Here is a 19087-nt window from a genome sequence, read left to right on the forward strand (position 1 = left end):
ATGCCCTTGTTAGTCACACTTGTAACACTTCTTGTTATTTATCCTAGTTGTTGAAGATGTAGTTTTAGATAATGATGCAATGAAATCTCCTCCATTGGTTGAAGTCTTCTTTGCTTGTTTTTTTCTCTTCTTCAATTAAAGCATTGATGACGTGTTGCAAAGAAAGTGTGGGCTCCTTTTGTTCTAGTAGTGTGACAATGTTGTCAAAATTGATAACACTTAAGAGCACAATAACCTTATCTTCGTTGGGAATCTTGGGAATCTGGCACTTGATGTAGTAATTAGACTCATTAACCTATATAGGAAGACTCATTAACCTATATAGGAAGCTTGAAAAGTCCGCCCCTTGATACACTTGGGAGACATGAATTTCAAGGTTGGCAATGGAAGGTAAGGATGGGGTTGGGAGGAATCTTGTGAATTAATGAATTTAAAAAAATGACCCGATAGAAATCAAGACAAACGTGTAGTGATTCATCATTTATGGTAGATCTAATACCATCGTTTGATAGGAGATTTTTGTTGAAAGAAACACATTGCTAGAAAAACACATTTTTCGTAACCAAAGGAAATAAGGGCAAACTTGAAATTCTATCCGTTTTTAGGTCGAAATTTGAAGCTTTTGCTGGTATTTACACTAGAACTTGTGTAAATTTATCGGTTTTCTTCAAGGCAAGCTCAAAATCTAACTGGGATTTTATGATTTTAGCCGATTAAAATACATTGTACCCGGTTTTGTTTTTAACACAGGTCACATGTGTGACACATTTGTGAGCAAACTCTACGACGAAAAGTAGATGCTGTTGTTTATCTTTTGTTCATTCTAGAGAAAGCATGGGACAAATCAATTAAAATGAATGGAAGTCATTGGGAGATCAAGGAAACGTGGGGTCACATGCAGCCCTCTCTTTCTTGTTGTGGAGGGAGCCATCCCCAGGAATGTCTCTCTCTTTCTCTCTCTCTCTCTCTCTCTCTCTCTCTCTCTCTCTCTCTCTCTCTCTCTCTCTCTCTCTCTCTCTCTCTCTCTCTCAAGCGATTGTGAGGATGGACAATCTCAGATAATGGGAACTGTCTTGAAGTGTTTGATCATCATGTCGGCTGTGTTGATTGCAAGTTATGCTTGCACGTTGCATTGATTGCAATGCGCCAAAGAAGCTCTTTGGCTTTTCTCAAAAAAAGCTGTTAACTCAAAAAAAGCGGATTCTTTTTCAGTGTTTTTCATACAATGCATAACATCATGAAAGGCACCACATACCTAGCTAGGTACGATTGGGGGCAGGGGACCCCCGGACCCCCCACAGGGCTGGCGGTCCCCTGCCCCCAATTGTACCTAGCTAGGTATGCGGTGCCTCCCTCACAAAAACTCATAATGTTGAGGTAAGTCACAATGTGGGAATTATTGTGAGAATTTGTCCAAAACTTCTTGTGGTTGTGGCTCCAAAGCAAGTATCTCTCTCTCACTTGTGCATCGGACCTCATGGTTTTACCCATGTTTTACATGTGCAGTGTGCCCAATGCTAGAGTAGGACAAAAGGTTCTTTAAAAAAAAAAAGGTACAACTGAAATTTGAAAGATGCCTGTGTATCGAACGTGAGTCCTTACGCACCCACACATCCAACGGGGTCGTAACAAAAGGCTCTTTTGAAGTTAGTAGTAAGTACTATGCTTTTTGAAAGAAAACAAGCTAGTAGTAGGCATTGATGAAGTAGTAGTGATACGCTTTTTGCAAGCAAATTCAAATATGTGATAGTAATATTTTTAATTATATTGACATTTTCTTACATGGATTTGTTTCATATCCTCAAAGACTTTGGTCTACTTGCCATGTTTGACCACTAGTCTTGAGATGATGGAGCGTCATTTTCCATATGCGCACCATTAAAATCATCTTAAAATGTTGTATAATTTGTTGTGAAATTAGTAGCATAGCATTCTCCATGAATCAACTCAAACCCTCTAAAATATCAATTAGAGGGCCTAGCCAACCCAAGAGCTAGCTATGGCAATTCCTCAACCTCTACATGAGTGGAGAAAACAAAAAGTAATGGCTACCATCCATTTTATGCTTCAACACATAGCACACGCAAAGTCTGTGTCAACCAACCCTTTCACTCTAAACTCACGCCTCTCTCTCTCTCTCTCTCTCTCTCTCTCTCACACACACACACACACACACACACACACACACACACACACACACACACACACACACACACACACACACACACACACACACACACACACACACACACACACACACACACACACACACACACGGTCTAACTAATGTCCTTTAATAGGACCTTGCTCACATTGTTTACATAATCACCTCTCTTTAATTCTTGATGAGTTGATCAGTTTCAATATGGGCATCCATGAAAAGCTTCCATAATGTTTGAACAAGTGGTTAATTTCCCCCAAAAGAAAGAAATAAGGAAAACCTTTTCAAAATTACATAGGCATGATACTACAAGTTACAACTTACAAGGCTAACCTAAGCTTAGTTTTTGGAGCATCCACAGGTCTTGTAGGGAAAAAGTGGGCATCCAATAAAATGCCTCCACTTTGGGAGAAAACTTAATGAGCACTACACACACATGTTGGAGCACATCGCAGAATTTAACCATGCAAATGTGCAATTTATATCGAATAAAAATGTGTGATATCAGTAACTAGGTCATGCTACATAAGTTTTTTAACAGATATCTTTCTTGCCCATGAGATGCCCACTAAATGTTGTGATATATAACTCAAAGTCTCAAATACTCTATGAAAACATTTGTCACTACAAGACTTGGCCCACTTGCAGTGCTTTAATATCTCTCCTTGTAGGCTACCTAAAACTTTGTAGACATATCCTCCACAAAATATTCATATCAATAGTTGTTTCCTTGCTCCATCTTCACCATAGAAGTAGTTTTCTTGCACCATTTTCACTAGATAGGGTTTCGTTCGTGGGTCCAAATATAGAGTATTATTCAACTTCAACGAGCCGTTCATTTACATAACGTTTTCGAAGTAGTTGATGTATTGGGTCATTTCTAGTACACCACTCCTTTAGGAGGTGAGTGTGATACTGGGCACTTATTCTTTAGAAAGTAAGAGTATGTGTAGGTCACTTTGGGATCCACAATAGAGTACAACCTTTCCACCACGTTCTTGTAATGATTTTGACTAATTGTATGAGCTTCTAGACATTTTGAAGTAGAAACATAACATAAGGAGAAATTGTCAATAGTACCATTAAGATCATAAATGCTATAAATGTACCAAATCGTTGAAAAATGCAATAAATTCTAGACAAATGAGCACAATGTTTTGAGGCGGCTAAATTGAATGTATGCCCTATATTTAAAGATATATTGGTGTTTTCTTACTATTTATGCCTTTTTTTTTAATATGCTAAAATTATGTCAAATTATTGTAATGTACCTACTTGATTTATGTACATTTGTATCGCGGGTTTTAGTTGAGATATTACTAAGTTATTGCAAATCTTTCCTCATGTGCTCGCCTTAGCCTTATGCCCTTGATTTTGATAGTGTTTACATAAGATATGAAATTCTTTGACATTAAGAAGTTTCATGGTAGCAATATGTCATTGGTTTGCGAAACACAATAAGAATCAAGATGCTCTTTTCCAAAGGAAGCAATTGAAACGTTTGAATCTTTTGAATGGTTTAGCGGACTAGGATTGCTACCATGTCTGTCAAGAATTGAATTGAGCTAGATGCATTCGCTAAATCTATGATTATATTTTTCACTTTACCGAATCAATGTATGTATTACAATCAATGGAAACCCCCACACTTATGGAAAAGCTAAGAGATACTTATGAGAAAGAGACTCCTAACAAGGTTTGCTTTATAAAGAAGTTTTTTGGGTTAAGAATGAAAGAAGGTAGCACTATTGCCCCTCATTTGAACTTCTTTATTACTATTTTCAGCTGGTTGCAAACTCAAAAGTTGGAACTTAAATTTGTGAAAATCAAACCATACTGTCTCTAAATGCATCATGGTATGTACTTGTTATTGCCATTAGCAATTTTGCACACCCTAAAAGTATCCTAAACTTTGCCAATGTGGCTAGTAGCTTGTTAGCCGAGGAAATTAGACAAACTTTTGTTGAACAAGACAAGTTCACTGCAATCCTCTATTGACGTAGGTAAAAAACAGCTCAAAGGGAGAGAGGAAGTGGTAAAGAGGAAACGGAGAAGGGCAAGCATGATGATGGCAAAAAAGAGGATAAAGGTAGAAGAGGTTAATGCAATCATTATTGATGATGATTGCAAGGGTTTTTTCTTTGGATTTGAATCATCAATAATGCTACCTCACCTCTTGCTTGCGACCAAATGAAGGAAATTGCCATGTTTAGACTTTGTTATATATCTCAAAGCTATTATTGCTCACTATGTATTCACGAATGTATCAAGGTAGGTTTTCACCACTTGCTACTTAATGACGACAAATGTTGCGTTTAGTTTTTGTCATATATCTCAATGCTTTTATCGCTCTATCATCCTGTATGCATGGAGGGAGGTTTTCAAAGCAACATTGGCCCAAGTAGATAATTGTGATGCCAACTCAAAAGGTAATTTTTCTACCCTACATCATGTGTTATTTGCCTAGCTGCATTGTACGTTATTCAATGGTTTAAGTCTTTTGAGAATTCTGATCAAAGTTTCATTATGGTGAAATGTTCAAGTGTATTATACATACATGCATCATGTTTATTTGGATCATTTGTTCTTGCAAGTTACTTTATAATCACGCAAAGCATGTATGATAGCTATAGTGAGCAAGCTGCCCAATGGATATAAGACTCTTGGTGAGATTAGATCCATGTCTCACATTACCGAGAACACATGGAGAACAATGAGCCGTGTCTCATGCACCAAGTATGTCAAGGAAAGTCATTTCTCAAGTAAACATATCCACACCTACTTATCATAAGTAGAGAACCACTATCTATGAGGAGTAGCACAACAAGATGCATTGGTAATCAAGATACCCTCATGTCAAAGAGCCCTCTTTGCTTGTGAGGAAACATGAAAGTAATGAAGAGGAAAACAACATGTTGCTCACAAATTCTCACAGAAATTGCCTATATGTTTATGGTGGGATGTTTTTTGAAAACAACAAATTTTCTATAGATGTCAAAAATTAGACATGGCATTTGTATCTTATGTGATACCTAAGTTGGATTTACAATTTGATGTTCAAGTTACCACCAAAAGCTCAAACACCTAAAATCCTTAAAAGCAACAATCCAACACATTGTTCTAACACTCTTCAAACTATAGTGCCTCATGTGCCCGGATAAGCTTTAACCCATACAGAAGATGGTTATCAGTTCTCCTTAACTTCAATGTATTTTGAGTTATTTTTTTTTCCACCTTTATTCTTTGCAAGTGATGTGAACGAACAAATTACGCCAAGAAAAATACTTTCATAAAACCAATATAGCCATACAAAATTCATCAATCCTTCAAAGATAGATGTTACAATATGCCCACAAACAGCCATACAAAGGTTTATCTGAGCTTCAAGTCAATACAAGCTGCAAAACAATATACTAAGTTTCACTGAAGATTGCAATTTCAAGTCCAATATCGCTCCTCATTTCTATAGAGAACCTATATATTTCTTCATCTGTAGCTTTCAACATATACAATCAAGTTCTGAATGAAATGGGTCTGTCAAAGCACCTCTACAAGTTTGAGTCCTGACCAATGATTCACATTGCTCATATATATTCAACCTTATCTTGCCCTTAAGGACTTTGCTTCAATATCCAGCACTGTCTAGATGGATAACGAGCTGGCTTACTTGAGTATATGGGATATTTATGCATACAAAGCACAGTGATACAATGCTCATATGTAATTAAAGAAGCACAAATGATAAACAAATTTTTTGAGATTAAGTACTAAATAGATAGGCAATGGGAAATTAACCCCACAGGGAAGAGCTTAAAAAGTTACAAAATCTGGTTGGTTTTGTGGTGACGCCTCTTTCACATAAGGTAATGCACTCACAGCCTCACCAATTTTTGTCAGTAATGGGAAGTTCGTCTACAAAACAGCGAACAAAAATCAGCACTCTATCCAACAATATGATACTTTTTGTACCGCAAGCAAGATGGCATAACGAGGTGGACCAACAGCTAGAAATCAATTGAGTTATGCTAAAGCTTCGTCAACTCTTACATGATTCACAATCACAGAAATTATGAAATGACAAGACTGCACCTTACTCCCTTCTAAGAAACATACATGTCTAATTTACTCACAAAAAAGACGCTTAACATTTAAATTCAAGAATGTTAGACAATGGCCAAAGGGGAGAATCATACCTCCATCTAACGTAACGAGGAGTCTGGAGACGGACGTGGGCACTGCCTTTCTAGGTGTAGAAGAAGAAGAAGAAGAAGAAGAAGAAGAGAATTTTAAAGTTGGAGAAATGAAATGAAATGTAATATTAACGTCTTCAAAAGGTCAAAATGACCTATGAGACCAAAAGGTTACATGTGGTGAATTTAATACCAGGTCTGGGTACAAAAAGTACAAAGAACTGAAAAGAAAATAGTGGGCAGGGGTAGAGAGAGAGAGAGAGAGAGAGAGAGAGAGAGAGAGAGAGAGAAGAAGAAGAAGAAGAGAATTTTAACATCCCAAGAGACCTTAAAGATCTATCCGACGAGATAAAATTTTAAAGATTTTAAAATTTCTATTAAAGGCCGAAATTGCCCAATGAGACAAATCAAACATACAAGGGTGTGTGTGCTCCATCTATCGGTAAAAGGATAGAAGCTACAAAATGAAATCACCAAATGATAGCTAGACACCTTTGAGGGAGCATGTTGCTAATTTAGGTATTTTCTTATTTTTCTGAGCAATTTCAATTTCTTGAAATTAGGAACTATTTGATTTGTGCACATTAGGACTATTAGGTGAAAGGGTACATCCGAGTTTGGATAATCAGTGCATCATTCCAGAGAAACCATCCCGAATGGACATCTCTGATCCATCACAAGATGGGTGACATAGAGCATTGCTAAGGAGTTTTCCCGTAAGTTCGGTGAATGAGAGACTACGTGATGAAAACTCTGTGTGTCACATGGTGGGTGGCGGGAGCACCTAGCAGGGAATATTCCAGTCTGGGTAGATTCGGAACTGAGTAAGAGTTGCACACAAGCAGCAACTTGCAAGCACTTGACTTGGTTCTCAGTAGTTTTGAGGAAATGTGGTTGCTTTCTGAAAAAGTAAGTTGCTTTTTGGTTGTTTTCCAGAAAAACAGTTGCTTTTCCACCTAGGAATCTATGTCAGCATTGCATCTATGTATGTGAGTGCATCCACGGACGCCTGGAATGTGTGTGTGCAAGTACTTAACATATCTCTTTAATGGGAGAAGGGGCATCTTTTGGTCCCAAGTACTATGCCGATCTTCATAATCTCTTTATCCCCGTTCTCACTCAGTCTGGTTCATCTATTTAAGTCCAGTGATATTTGTCTGCGCTCCCATTTGCAACAATGGTATCAGAGCAATGTCGCCCCTCTTTTTCTACGAAGGACGATTCTGAGGAGATACAAAAGTGTCATGACGAACCGTTGAAAAGGAGTTTCAGCTAGTACGAGCTCAACTTGTAGAGTTGCAACAATTGCTCACTTTGCTAGATGTTCAAAAGGTCTTGGATGGCCTCAAAAAGCAAGAAAAGGATGTTGCCGAGCATCAAGGGACTGTTGTTCAAGAAAACAAGAAGCAAGAAGAAAAGTACCCCTGTGCACAAGGGATCTTGAGGGCAGAATGCTTGATATGACAGGAATAAAAACAAGGACAAGGATCGCTCTCTCTCTCTCTCTCTCTCTCTCTCTCTCTCTCTCTCTCTCTTTTGAGGAGAGGAGCTTCACCGCATCGACGGAGACTACAACAAAGGATTCGAGCCATACTATCTCGACATCCAGAGTATAGATGAGGATGGATTCATCACCCATTGTATCTCTCTCTTGTATTGGGCACCCATTGTATCGGTGCTAACACATACCCCACAGCTAGTAACACTTCTAGATTCGATTTAGTATCTCTTTTTTTGTACTCAGCCATGGTATCAAATTCACCAATATGTAACAGATTGGTCTCCTAGGTCATTTTGGCCTTTTGAAGACGTTAATATATCATTTCATTTCATCCTCTCTCTCTCTCTCTCTCTCTCTCTCTCTCTCTCTCTCTCTCTCTCTCTCTCTCTCTCTCTCTCTCTCTCTCTCTCTCTCTACACTTGCATATGGCAAGGATACAGTAGAGTACACAGATGCATACACATACCTTGGTGTGGTATTTACAGGACCGAAGTTTACTCTTAAGAAAGCAGCGGATGCTAGATTGTCCAGAGCCTCTACGGCCTTGGGAGGGTTGGAGAGGATGTGTTCACAAGTGCAGTTTCAGGAACCACGAACAAAACTTTGGCTCTTTGATACTGTGGTGGCTTCGGCTATGCTTTATGGGGTCCAGATTTGGGGACCATCTGTGGATCAGGATAATTGGAAGTCAATGGAGAGACCTTTGGTATCTATGATTTCTCGAATGATTAGAGCCAAGGCCTCCGTACCACACGCGATTACCCGAGCGGAACTAGCTGCCCCTCCGATAGAAATTGAAGCTCTTACCAGATCAATGTCCTTTATACATGGTTTATGGGATACAAATAATTGCTGATATGCTAGATTGGCCCTCGAATCCTCTCGACAATTAGCAATGAAAGGAGATACATCATGCTGGTATGCACAACTGTCCTCGTGGTTTCAGAGACACGGGTTCAGTATGGAAAGATTACCCCCCTTCCAATACTCTCTTGAGGCTCCATCACTGGCAATCACACGAACGGAGATTAATAAAATCATCCGCCAGGATCTTATATAGTTGGACACTAAGAGGACATGGGTAGACCCTACACAAGAATTGGGCACGAAGATGGCCGACTACAAAGAAAACTTCCTACAGCTATCTGAAGATGGTTTTGTGATTCGCCCAAGCTACATGGATACCCACCTGTCTCATGGTTTGAGATGTGCTATTGGTCAGATTCGTACATCCTCACACCAGCTGGAAATCGAATTTGGCAGATTTAGGGGAATCCCACCTGAGAGCAGAATTTGCAAGTTATGCGGAATGGAGCTGGAGACAGAATTACACTACATATGCCATTGCACCGTATACTATGAGATACATGGGCGTTTCCATTGCCTATTTAAAGAAGGCTTTGGACCTCTAGACAGAGTCATGCAATACCAAGATCAAAGGTGCTTAGGCCTGTACCTACTGGAACTACATCGGCACAGGGATAATCTAATGAGAAGACAAAGAGCACTACAGCCTCAGAGGCAGATCACAGATTTCTTCGGATCGAGAGAAGCAGGAATGGAAGGAGAAGCAAGAGGCCAGCAGCGAGCACAAAGGAGTACCCACATTCATACTAAAGGCACCCTCATTGACAGGGCGATTGAGCTTAGGAAATCGAGACGACCACGACCGAGATGCAGAAGCACACTTCACCGGAGGAGACTACAACAAAGGATTAGAAGCATTCTAGCCAGACACCTAGAATGCTCCTAAGAAGTTTATCTAATACTTTGTATTTAGTTTTTTGCATTTATTTTCACACTTTCACACTTTTCAGACATTGTAACAGATTCACCACTTTTGTATCAGTTTGGTCTCATAGGTCACTCTGGCCTTTTGAAGACGTTAATATAACATTTCATTTCATTTCATTTCTCTCTCTCGTGTCAGATAGATCTTTGAGGTCTCTTAGGATAGATTCCCACGACATGCCCCCTGTGTGACATGGAGCCCGAGACAGAGTTACACTACACATGCCACTGCCCCGTCTACTACGAGATACGAGGCCGCTTCCACTGCTTGTTCAGAGAGGGCTTTGGACCACTCTCCAAAGTCATGAGGTACGAGGATCAGAGATGCCTGGGTTTGTTTCTGTTCGAGCTGCACAGACATAGAGAGAGCCTAATGAGAGGAGAGGCCAGCCAGTCTCAGAGACACATCACAGACTTCTTTAGAGCAGACACAGGACACAAGGAGGAGCTACTACCACAGCAGATCTTGTCGCCTCACACCAGAGGCACATTGATCGACCGAGCGACTGAGTTGGGGAGATCCAGACGCCCACGACTGCGGAGGACTACACAACATCGACGGAGGCTACATAAGAGGATTTGGATCACTTTGGCTCGACATGCACGACGTCCGGTCAGACTGCTGACCATGGAGGAGATTGATGAGATCCACAAGCGACCAATGCTGGATCTCTTGTGACTTGTGATTTAGCTATCTCGGCTAGCTACTTAGTTCACACCTACCAGTTTAGGATTTCATAGTATTTTATATTTTATCATTTTGTCATTTCATTTTGTTACTCTGACTTTGTATCAGACCCATCACATTGTAACGGTCTGGTCTCACAGGTCATTTTGACCTTTTGAAGACATCAATATAACATTTCATTTCATTTGTGTGTGTGTGTGTGTGTGTGTGGGAGGGGCACTATGTGCCAACGGAAAAGAGCAGACTAAACAACTTTAAGCACTTCAAATAACAACTGAATAAAAAGAGAGAGAGAGTGCACGACAAGGGAAGTGGCGGAATTCCACCCCAAGAGAACACTGGCCCCAAACGTTGGCGCCCCTTTCGGTATTTCTTTAAACTGCTTGAACTCAGTACAATGCCGTTACTCGCGCTCTGCACCTTCAGCCGGAAGAGTGCGACTAAGCCCTTTGCACATATTTAAAGGCCCTTGGCCTATGAAAAGCAGTTACATGAAAAGCATCCAACTCAAAAGCATCTGGCCTCAAAAGCTGTTGCCCAAAGCTGATAGCACGAACTGCGGAAATCCGTACACCTGCTACGTCATCATGTCAGCGCAAATTCCGTACAGGTTGCCACGTGATCTGCTTCTACGCTTTACTTAATCTCTTTAGGTCCCTTGGGCCCCATTGCCGCAAGTTGGCGGGAACTCGTCATTAGAACGAGGCCACTCGACAAGACTTCATAAGTTGGTAAAACTTCTTCTGCTGCTGCTTCTTAGAGTTTAGGCCCCATCTGTAGGTTGGCTCCGTTCTTTAGTGACTGGACATGTCACAACAGTTTGTGAATCTCTCTCTCTCTCTCTCTCTCTCATGATAGTAAAGATATATCCATCTCTTCTCCATCATATTCACCTGATTATACCGCCTCTGGTACTCGTACAATATCTACTTCTCATTAAGCTCCTTCTAAACACACTGCTTACCTCTCTACATAAGACATAAATACAAGCTCAAAAAGATATACGCTGCAAGCACCACAGTAAAAGGAGAGTCTTCAAATGTAAAATTTGACAGTAACATTGGATGTCAAGATTTTATGAAGCCTCTATCCTTCATCTGATAGTTTGACGATGCCTTTGCCAAAGGCAACTTCACCGAAAATTCAAAGTTGAAATATGTAAGCACTTAAGGAAATGGCAAGCAATTGCTGGCTAACCAAGATTCTTGAGGGAACCCAAGCTAGGACTTGGACAGAATTCAAATCTAGAGTTTTATGAGCATTTCCTTCCTCTCGACTGTATCAGGTGCAGTGAAATTGCAATGGTGAAGATCTAGTTTTACACTTCCACAAATCCTTTACTTCTTTTCCTTGCATTAGCAACTGCCTTTAGCTTGAATGATGGTAGAGGGAGAGAGAAGAGAGAGAAGAAGAGAGCAACACCCGATGGGGTCCCAACCAACCCTCTCAAGGGCCCCCCACACCGTTGCCGATGTGGTATTTGCTTTTGATTGCGTAAATGGAATGTACACACAATGCACTACCTTAAGTGCAGATTTTACTGACTTAAATGATGACAATCACATCCGTAACTCCTAAAGATGAGACACCTCCGAAGCTGATTCGATGGATCCTTCTCGATTGGGGATTGCGGATGGCCACCAAGGGGCTGATTTGCACTCCCGATATGAACGGAATGAAGGGCTGAAAACGTAGACCTTGACGAGGCCAATCATGGACAGCAATGGAGCACTCGATGCCGGCGAGGAAATGGTCGAGGGGAGGTTCGATGTGCTGCAGAAGTACCGGACCGCAAAGGGATGATCGTGAGTTTAGATTTGAGCCGATTGCCGGCGAGGGAGTTGGCTGAAATCTGAAAAAGCTGGGCTGTTGGGCTGAAAACTGCTAATGCTAGGCTGATCCGCTTGCGGGAGAAATGCTAGGGTTGTACTGCTGCAAAACGCTAGGGCTTGTTTTGTAAAACTCTCGCTCTGCTCTGCTCTGCTGCTAGTTGAAAACGCTAGGGGTGGTTTGATAACCTAGAACTACTTGCTCCAAGTGATGATCTACAGCTCCCTTTATAGGGCTGAAATTGCACTTATGAATTAATTTAGGCTTAGGTAGGGCAATCCGTCCCCCACCACACCCAACAAATAAATCAATAAATTGATTGATTAAATAAGTTAGGTCTGGGGGTGTCAGTTTGGGCGAAACTGTCGCACATCTGCCCACCTGGAAATCCGATCGACGCGGGGAATGGCTCGTTGGATTCCTCTAACCTAAAACTACATGCACGTCGATGCCCACCGCAGTGTAATAACATCTGTCAAAACGCGTACACAAACCATTTATGTAAGAGGGTTCCAAAACTGGAAAACCTAATCTAATGGACTTCTCCGGACATGTAGATCCTATGAACTCCTAGGATTCTAGACACTCCTATTTAGGAAGAAGGGGAAAATTGGCTCTGGAAGTCGATGAAGCATGTCCACGTGGCACACAGAGCCATGTGCATGTGACACTTTGAGGACATTCGGAAGGCATGAGACTGGGTTACGTAGGAGCATGAGAAAGTCACTGACTATGTGGACAAGATTTGGTCGATTCTATTAAAGGTCACACCCTTTATGAAGATCTCTGACGAGAAAAAGATGAGGAAGTTTGAAGGAGGACTTGAACCCCCAATTTTGAAGAGCATAAGGTGTACCCTCATGGTATTCTTCATAGAATGATGGAGCTAGCAATCATAGTTGAAGAGCATAAGGTGTACCCTCATGGTATTCTTCATAGAATGATGGAGTTAGTAATCATAGTTGAAGATTTTGAAGAGCATAAGGTGTACCCTCATGGTATTCTTCATAGAATGATGGAGTTAGCAATCATAGTTGAAGATTTGCATTCCGCTAGGTCTCCAAGGCAGATGGAACAGAGTACCCACCATGCAATGCAAAAAACAGTGTATGAAGAGACTAGAGGAAATAACAGGAGGCGCTCTTTTGGAGAAATTGACCAATCTAAGAAGCCAAAGGGCACCAACAAGAGAAACAAATATCTTTTGTCGACATAGCTTTAGGCCTTCAAAGAAGAAGGAAGGTGTTTTTATTGTGGAGAAAAAGGAGACATGAAGCCGACTCCCCTTGTTCGATAGCAGCGGCATGAACAAGGCCCTTCGAAGAACGACCAAGCAAAGAAGGAACCCTCTCCACCCAGTTCTAACTCCATTCCCGATGTTCAAGGGAACCGGAGAAGGGCAAATGACAGCTTCTCAAGGGTTGCGGATCCTTGAAGAACCAACGAGTCATGATCCTCTACGATCCTAGAGATACAGATATTTTTCTCTCTCTTGATACCGCACAGTGATTGTGCCTGACACACGACCAGTTGGGCACTCCAATTACTTCAGGTTCTGGGGTTGACTACCAATGCAACTCTAGTGCAAGGCCAACTCAATCGTCCAATTGATGAAGGGTGGCACCCTTTACTTGCAATTCAGGCCACTAGTGTGGCTCTTTCCACCTCCCATTGTATGATGTAGCCCTCTGAGTATTGTGTTATCTCACTGTTGGTATCATGGGAGTCTCCCCTTGCCACCCAGGGGTGTTTTCTTTATTAATAGAATTTATGTTATTAAAGAAAAGGACTTTAGCTACATGAGAAAAAGGCCAAAACAGTAGTTCACATGCAGGGACTGAGAAACATTTAAAGTCCCGGGCAACTGATGTTTCAAGAAACTTATTAAGAAAGAGATTGTGCCACACTTGTAAACAAAATATAATCTCACAGAAAAGCTGCCAAGTTGAGCAGCTTTGGTTAAGTGCAAGAATAAGCAGTAATAAAGAAGCTAGACTTCAAAGCACAAACAAGGAAATTATGCTGACAGAAAATATGGACAAGTTGAGTCTTACCATGTCCACCTGAAATCTCTCTGCATTACCTAATTGAGGTACCAAAACAATGTCTGCCTGTAGCACAAGAGATGATGACCATTAGCATTTTATGATTTGTATTTGTTGCGAAAAATGCAAGCTAGAAATCTTTGAAACGTACCATTGTAAACTCCTCACCAAAACAATATTTCCCTGCTTCTGCTGTTAGAAGTAACTCCAAAGCTTCAAAACCACTCTTAATGAAATGTTGGGCCCATTTCAACCGTTCCTCTGGGCCCCCCAGTGCCTCTATTCTTTTCTGATTTGAAATGATCACCCATTAAAAAACAGAACATGTACAAATAAAGTAGCATTCAGTTTTCCATTTCCAGCTAGAAATTTACCAAAACTGTAAGATTTTGTAATGGCTGTATAGAGGCCACAATATGGTTCACTACCTGTTACAGCAATCTCTAGCAATCTCTCTCTCTCTCTCTCTCTCTCTCTCTCTCTCTCTCTCTCTCTCTCTCTCTGTCACAAAGTGATGACGTGGCGGACAACAAAAACCCCAATTTCTGCCAGAAACCCTAAAATTCCTGCAAACCCTAATTTTTGCCAAAAACCCTAAATTCCGGAAATCGCGGAGGCGGATTATTAAAAAAAATAAAATAATAAATAAATTTTTTTTTTTTTTTTTGGAAAATGATGAGCGACGCGAATTTTGCTTTTGCTTTTTTTTTTATTAAAAAAAAAAGAGAAAAGACTCTCTAAGAGAGAGAGAGAACTGATGCTTTTGATTTTAAAAGCTTTTGGGGCTCTGCTTTTGGGCATCCCTTGTAACCTTTAAATTAGTGGTGAGGGCCTCACTTCTCAGAGCATCTGGACGCAGAGTCTGAGAGTGAAACCCTAACCGCTCTCTTGTACTTTGATGATTGATTAATACAAAAAGAAATACCGAAAGGGGCGCCAGTCTTTGGGGCCAATACCTCTAGGCACGGAACTCCGCCGGGCCAGTGCAAATCTATTGTGATCTGTGAATTGTTTTGAAGTGGTTATTTGGTGCTGTCACGGTTGATTCTTGACTTGGAGTGTCCAAGTTTGTTACAGTGGTATCAGAGCATGGCCGATTTCTCTTCTACGGGAAATCCGATCCCCGAATTTTTTTTTCCGCGGCACCTATGGCTTCAGGCAATGATCAGTCGACTCCCTCTGCATCTGGAGATGCGGGCTGGGATCACAACGAAGATTCTGGCAGAGAGTAAGGCCCGCCTTGGCCTACTTAGGCGGAGCGGCGAGAGATAGAGCGTTGCCAGTTGATCAGCGAGGCAACAATGATGATGCTCAATTTTGACAAGGACCCGAAGATGGCAAAATATATGAACCAGACCTCTTTGGAAGAGGTACAGATGGAGTGGCAGAGAACCACAACACCACTCCCGAAACCCGCTCTCAAGAAACCTTCTGTCTCCAAGAAATCTACGAAGAAGGAACTGGAGAACGTGGTTGATGCACGGATTGCTCAGCTTTTCGACGTGCAAAAGAAAGGCAAAAAGCACGGCAAAAAGCAGAACAAAGGTACTGACTTCCCGGGATATTTGGGTCGTCAATCGACATTCGACAAAGCAAAGAAACAGAAGAAGCGTGTTCGATTTGAAGGAGTACCCAGTTCTTCTTCTTCTTCTTCTAACAGTTCTTCTAGCTCCTCGGATTAGAGCGAAGAAGACAGAAAAAAAAGCAAAAAGTGAAGCAAGACACAGAGCTTCGGAAAGGGCAAGAAAAAGGCAAAGAAGGCTACATCTCGCCCAGAGATTGACAGTTCTACTGAGGACTCGTCTACTTACAGCTCAGACTCCGATGACGGAAAGTTTTATGCGAACAAGAAGAATTTTTTTTTACAAAGCCAACCAGTATGACTTTCTCGAAGATAAAAGCAAGAAAGTCCGAGAGTTTAAGGAAGGTGGCCACTCGATCAAGTTTGATACTTTTTAGGATACTCAGATGCTTCGAAGGCTTTGTCTTTTATACAGCAGTTTGACATCGCTTTCGCGGGAGGACGCTATTCAGAGCACTCCAAGATTCGGAGAGCTGCCTCTTACTCTGAGGGGAATGCTCGTACTTGGTGGTCCACGCTTCTATTAAGCAAGACTGTGCCAGTTACATGGCTGAAATTCAAGAGGCTTTTTATTTCTTCTTGGTTGACTCAAGAGTTTGAGCGAGATATACGAGCTGCTTGGAACCATCTTCGGATGATCAAGAAAGATGCAATCAATGCTTATTGTGAGAGATTCTGGAGCTCTTTTCTACCCGCCTCTTCATTCAAGAAGATCTCGTTCAGAGAACAGATTGAGCGGTTTACCTTGGGTCTACCTACAGAGATCCGAGATCACTGCTTGGAACAGAAGTCAGCTTCTATTCAGGAGTTGATGAGTCATGCGAAGCGGGGCTTTGCCATTCACTCTGGCAGTCTGACCTACCCCACAGATGAGGCCATGACACAACGAGCCGAACAGACTTCTGGGAATGAAAGTAGAATGAAAAAGAGCAACCTAGAGAAAAAAAAAGGATGCACGACCCAAGCTTACTCCTGAGGAGAGAGCTCGCTTCATCAGAGAGGGGAAGTGCTTTGGATGCGGGAAACATGGACATATTTCCGCAAAGTGCCCTGATAAGGCACAGAAAGAACAGAATGATAAAGACGACGACAGGTCTGAGAGTTCGAGAGCAGCTGAGGAATGTGGCAGAAAAGGCAGATAGAAAAGCAGAACTGGTACCACACGGCGTGGGACTTGCACCGAATCAAATGAATGAAAGTACAAACTTTGCCGTTTTTTTTTGGGGCAAAGTGAAGGATCAGGAAGCTCTTTTGAAGGAGCCAAGGCCAACTTCTTTTCACTTGGAATTGGCGGCTCGATTTGGAACTACGCCCGACAGACTGACGCCACAGGCGGAAGTAGTTCGACTGGCACCCGGATGGGATGTTGCCATTACACCGAGCATTGGCAAACTTTGTTTGCAATGACAGGGGTGTTCAGGGCACGCGAGTGACGTTCTACTCGGGATCCCTTGGTACCACAAGAACTACGCCGTGGTTGACTACCGGGCCGAGAAAGCGACTTTGATAAATGAAGGGCTTAGAGATTGTACTTGATGAACTTCAGTTTTCTTACTCATTCTTTTGGGAGAACTGAACGATGGATAAAAGGTTGAATATGTTTTGACCTGAAGAAAAGAACGCCAAGATTTTATTTTATTTTTTCTCCACGCTCATGCCGATTGCTTTTGAGAGGGCTTGAAGATCATACCATTGATCTGATATCTGGAAGCACGCCACCGAATCGGCCACCTTACCATGTGAGCCAAGTACAGAATGAAAAGATTATGAACCCAGTGAAAGACCTCTTGGCAAAAGGGTCTTGTCCAACCTAGTACTTCACCGTATTGCTCTCCAGTGTTGTTGGTTTTGAAGAAAGACGGATCTTGGAGAATGTGCATCGATTATAGCACTCTCAACGAAATCACCATCAAGAACAGATTTCCGATTCCTAGGATCGATGATATACTCGACAGGTTACAGGGATCTTTGTGCTTTAGCAGGATTGACTTGAAGAGTGGATATCATCAGATCAGGATAGTGCCGGGAGACATCTACAAGACAGCTTTTCGGACGACTTTTGGGTTATTTGAGTTTTTGGTAAGCCTTTTGGCTTAACCAATGCTCCTGCGACATTCAACCGGATGATGGACAGGATTTTTCGAGAGTACAGGTTATTTGTTGGCAATTTCTTTGACGACATCATAGTTTTCTCCAAGAATGAGAGATACACTTTTTGGGACACATTGTGTCAGTAGCAGGAGTGCGAATGGACCCGGCCAAGATAGAGAATATCCGTGATTGGCCCGATTTGAGGAATGTCCATGAAGTTAGAAGCTTCTTGGGACTGTGTTCGTACTACAGGCGGTTCATACGAAAGTTTGCAGAGGTTGCTTCCCCTTTGCATATCTTGACACAGAAAGGAGTACCTTTTTCGTGGGGACCCACAGAGGTGACTGCCTTTCAGACATTGAAAGAGAAATTGACTACGGGACCTATTTTGACTTTGCCGGACTTGCAGAAGTCATTCGAAGTATATTGTGATGCTTGTGGTCGTAGTCTGGGTGCGGTCTTGATGCAAGAAGGCCATGTCATAGCTTACGAGAGCTGTTTGTTCTCTAGGCCGGAGATGACAGCACAGATCTATGAGAAAGAGCTTTTGGCGGTTATCCATGCTCTTACTCAGTGGCGGCATTACCTACTCGGAGCGGATTTTACTGTCTTTACAGACCATCAGAGTTTGCGCTACTTCTTGTCACAGAAGCAGCTTTCGGAAAAACAGATGCGGTGGGCGAACATCTTGTCACAGTTCCACTTCCAGATTGTCCATGTGCAGGGACAGAAGAATGTGGTGGCAGATGCTTTGTCTCGGAAACCGTTGGTTCTGGCTATTTCCGCGATACATCATAGGAGCTTCGAGGATATGGTCGATCAGTATGCCACAAATACAGATTTTGCAGATATTTTCACACGGATACGGGAGGGGGAGATAGTAGCTGGATACTCCCTTCGGGAAGGCTACTTGATGAAAAAGACTATGTTGTGCGTTACACAGCCGTTGAGGGAAAAGGTTATGACTGAATGCCATTGTCCACCTTTTACGGGTCACCGCGGCATTGCTACCACCATGAAAGGGGTAGAGAGATATTTCTTTTGGCCGAGACTCAAGAAAGATGTGGAAGAGTTTGTGCGCAGTTGCTTGGTATGCCAGAAGGTTAAGTTTAATAGGCATAAAGCACAGGGATTGTTACAGCCTTTACCCATACCCACCCGCCCCTGGGAAAGTATAGCGATGGATTTCATTTTTGATCTCACGAGAA

At 41.9% G+C, this 19087-nt stretch overlaps 1 protein-coding gene across 1 annotated transcript in view; it reads right to left on the reverse strand.

Annotated features, from left to right (window-relative positions):
- Nucleotides 1-5508: 5508 nt before the first annotated feature.
- Nucleotides 5509-19087, reverse strand: part of LOC147465046 (glutathione S-transferase 2-like) — a 103818-nt gene continuing 90239 nt past the window's right edge. Inside the window, exons 6-9 of the mRNA XM_086517761.1 lie at nucleotides 14581-14634; nucleotides 14358-14495; nucleotides 14216-14272; nucleotides 5509-6073 (exon numbers count right to left, since the gene is read on the reverse strand). Coding sequence (XP_086373887.1) covers nucleotides 5972-6073; nucleotides 14216-14272; nucleotides 14358-14495; nucleotides 14581-14634 — 351 coding nt within the window. The 3' untranslated portion in view covers nucleotides 5509-5971. The remainder of the gene's footprint in view (nucleotides 6074-14215; nucleotides 14273-14357; nucleotides 14496-14580; nucleotides 14635-19087) is intronic.

This window comes from Adiantum capillus-veneris, chromosome 1, assembly GCF_014529385.1.
Source record: "Adiantum capillus-veneris isolate H3 chromosome 1, ASM1452938v2, whole genome shotgun sequence".
In the NCBI taxonomy this organism is placed as follows: domain Eukaryota; kingdom Viridiplantae; phylum Streptophyta; class Polypodiopsida; order Polypodiales; family Pteridaceae; genus Adiantum; species Adiantum capillus-veneris.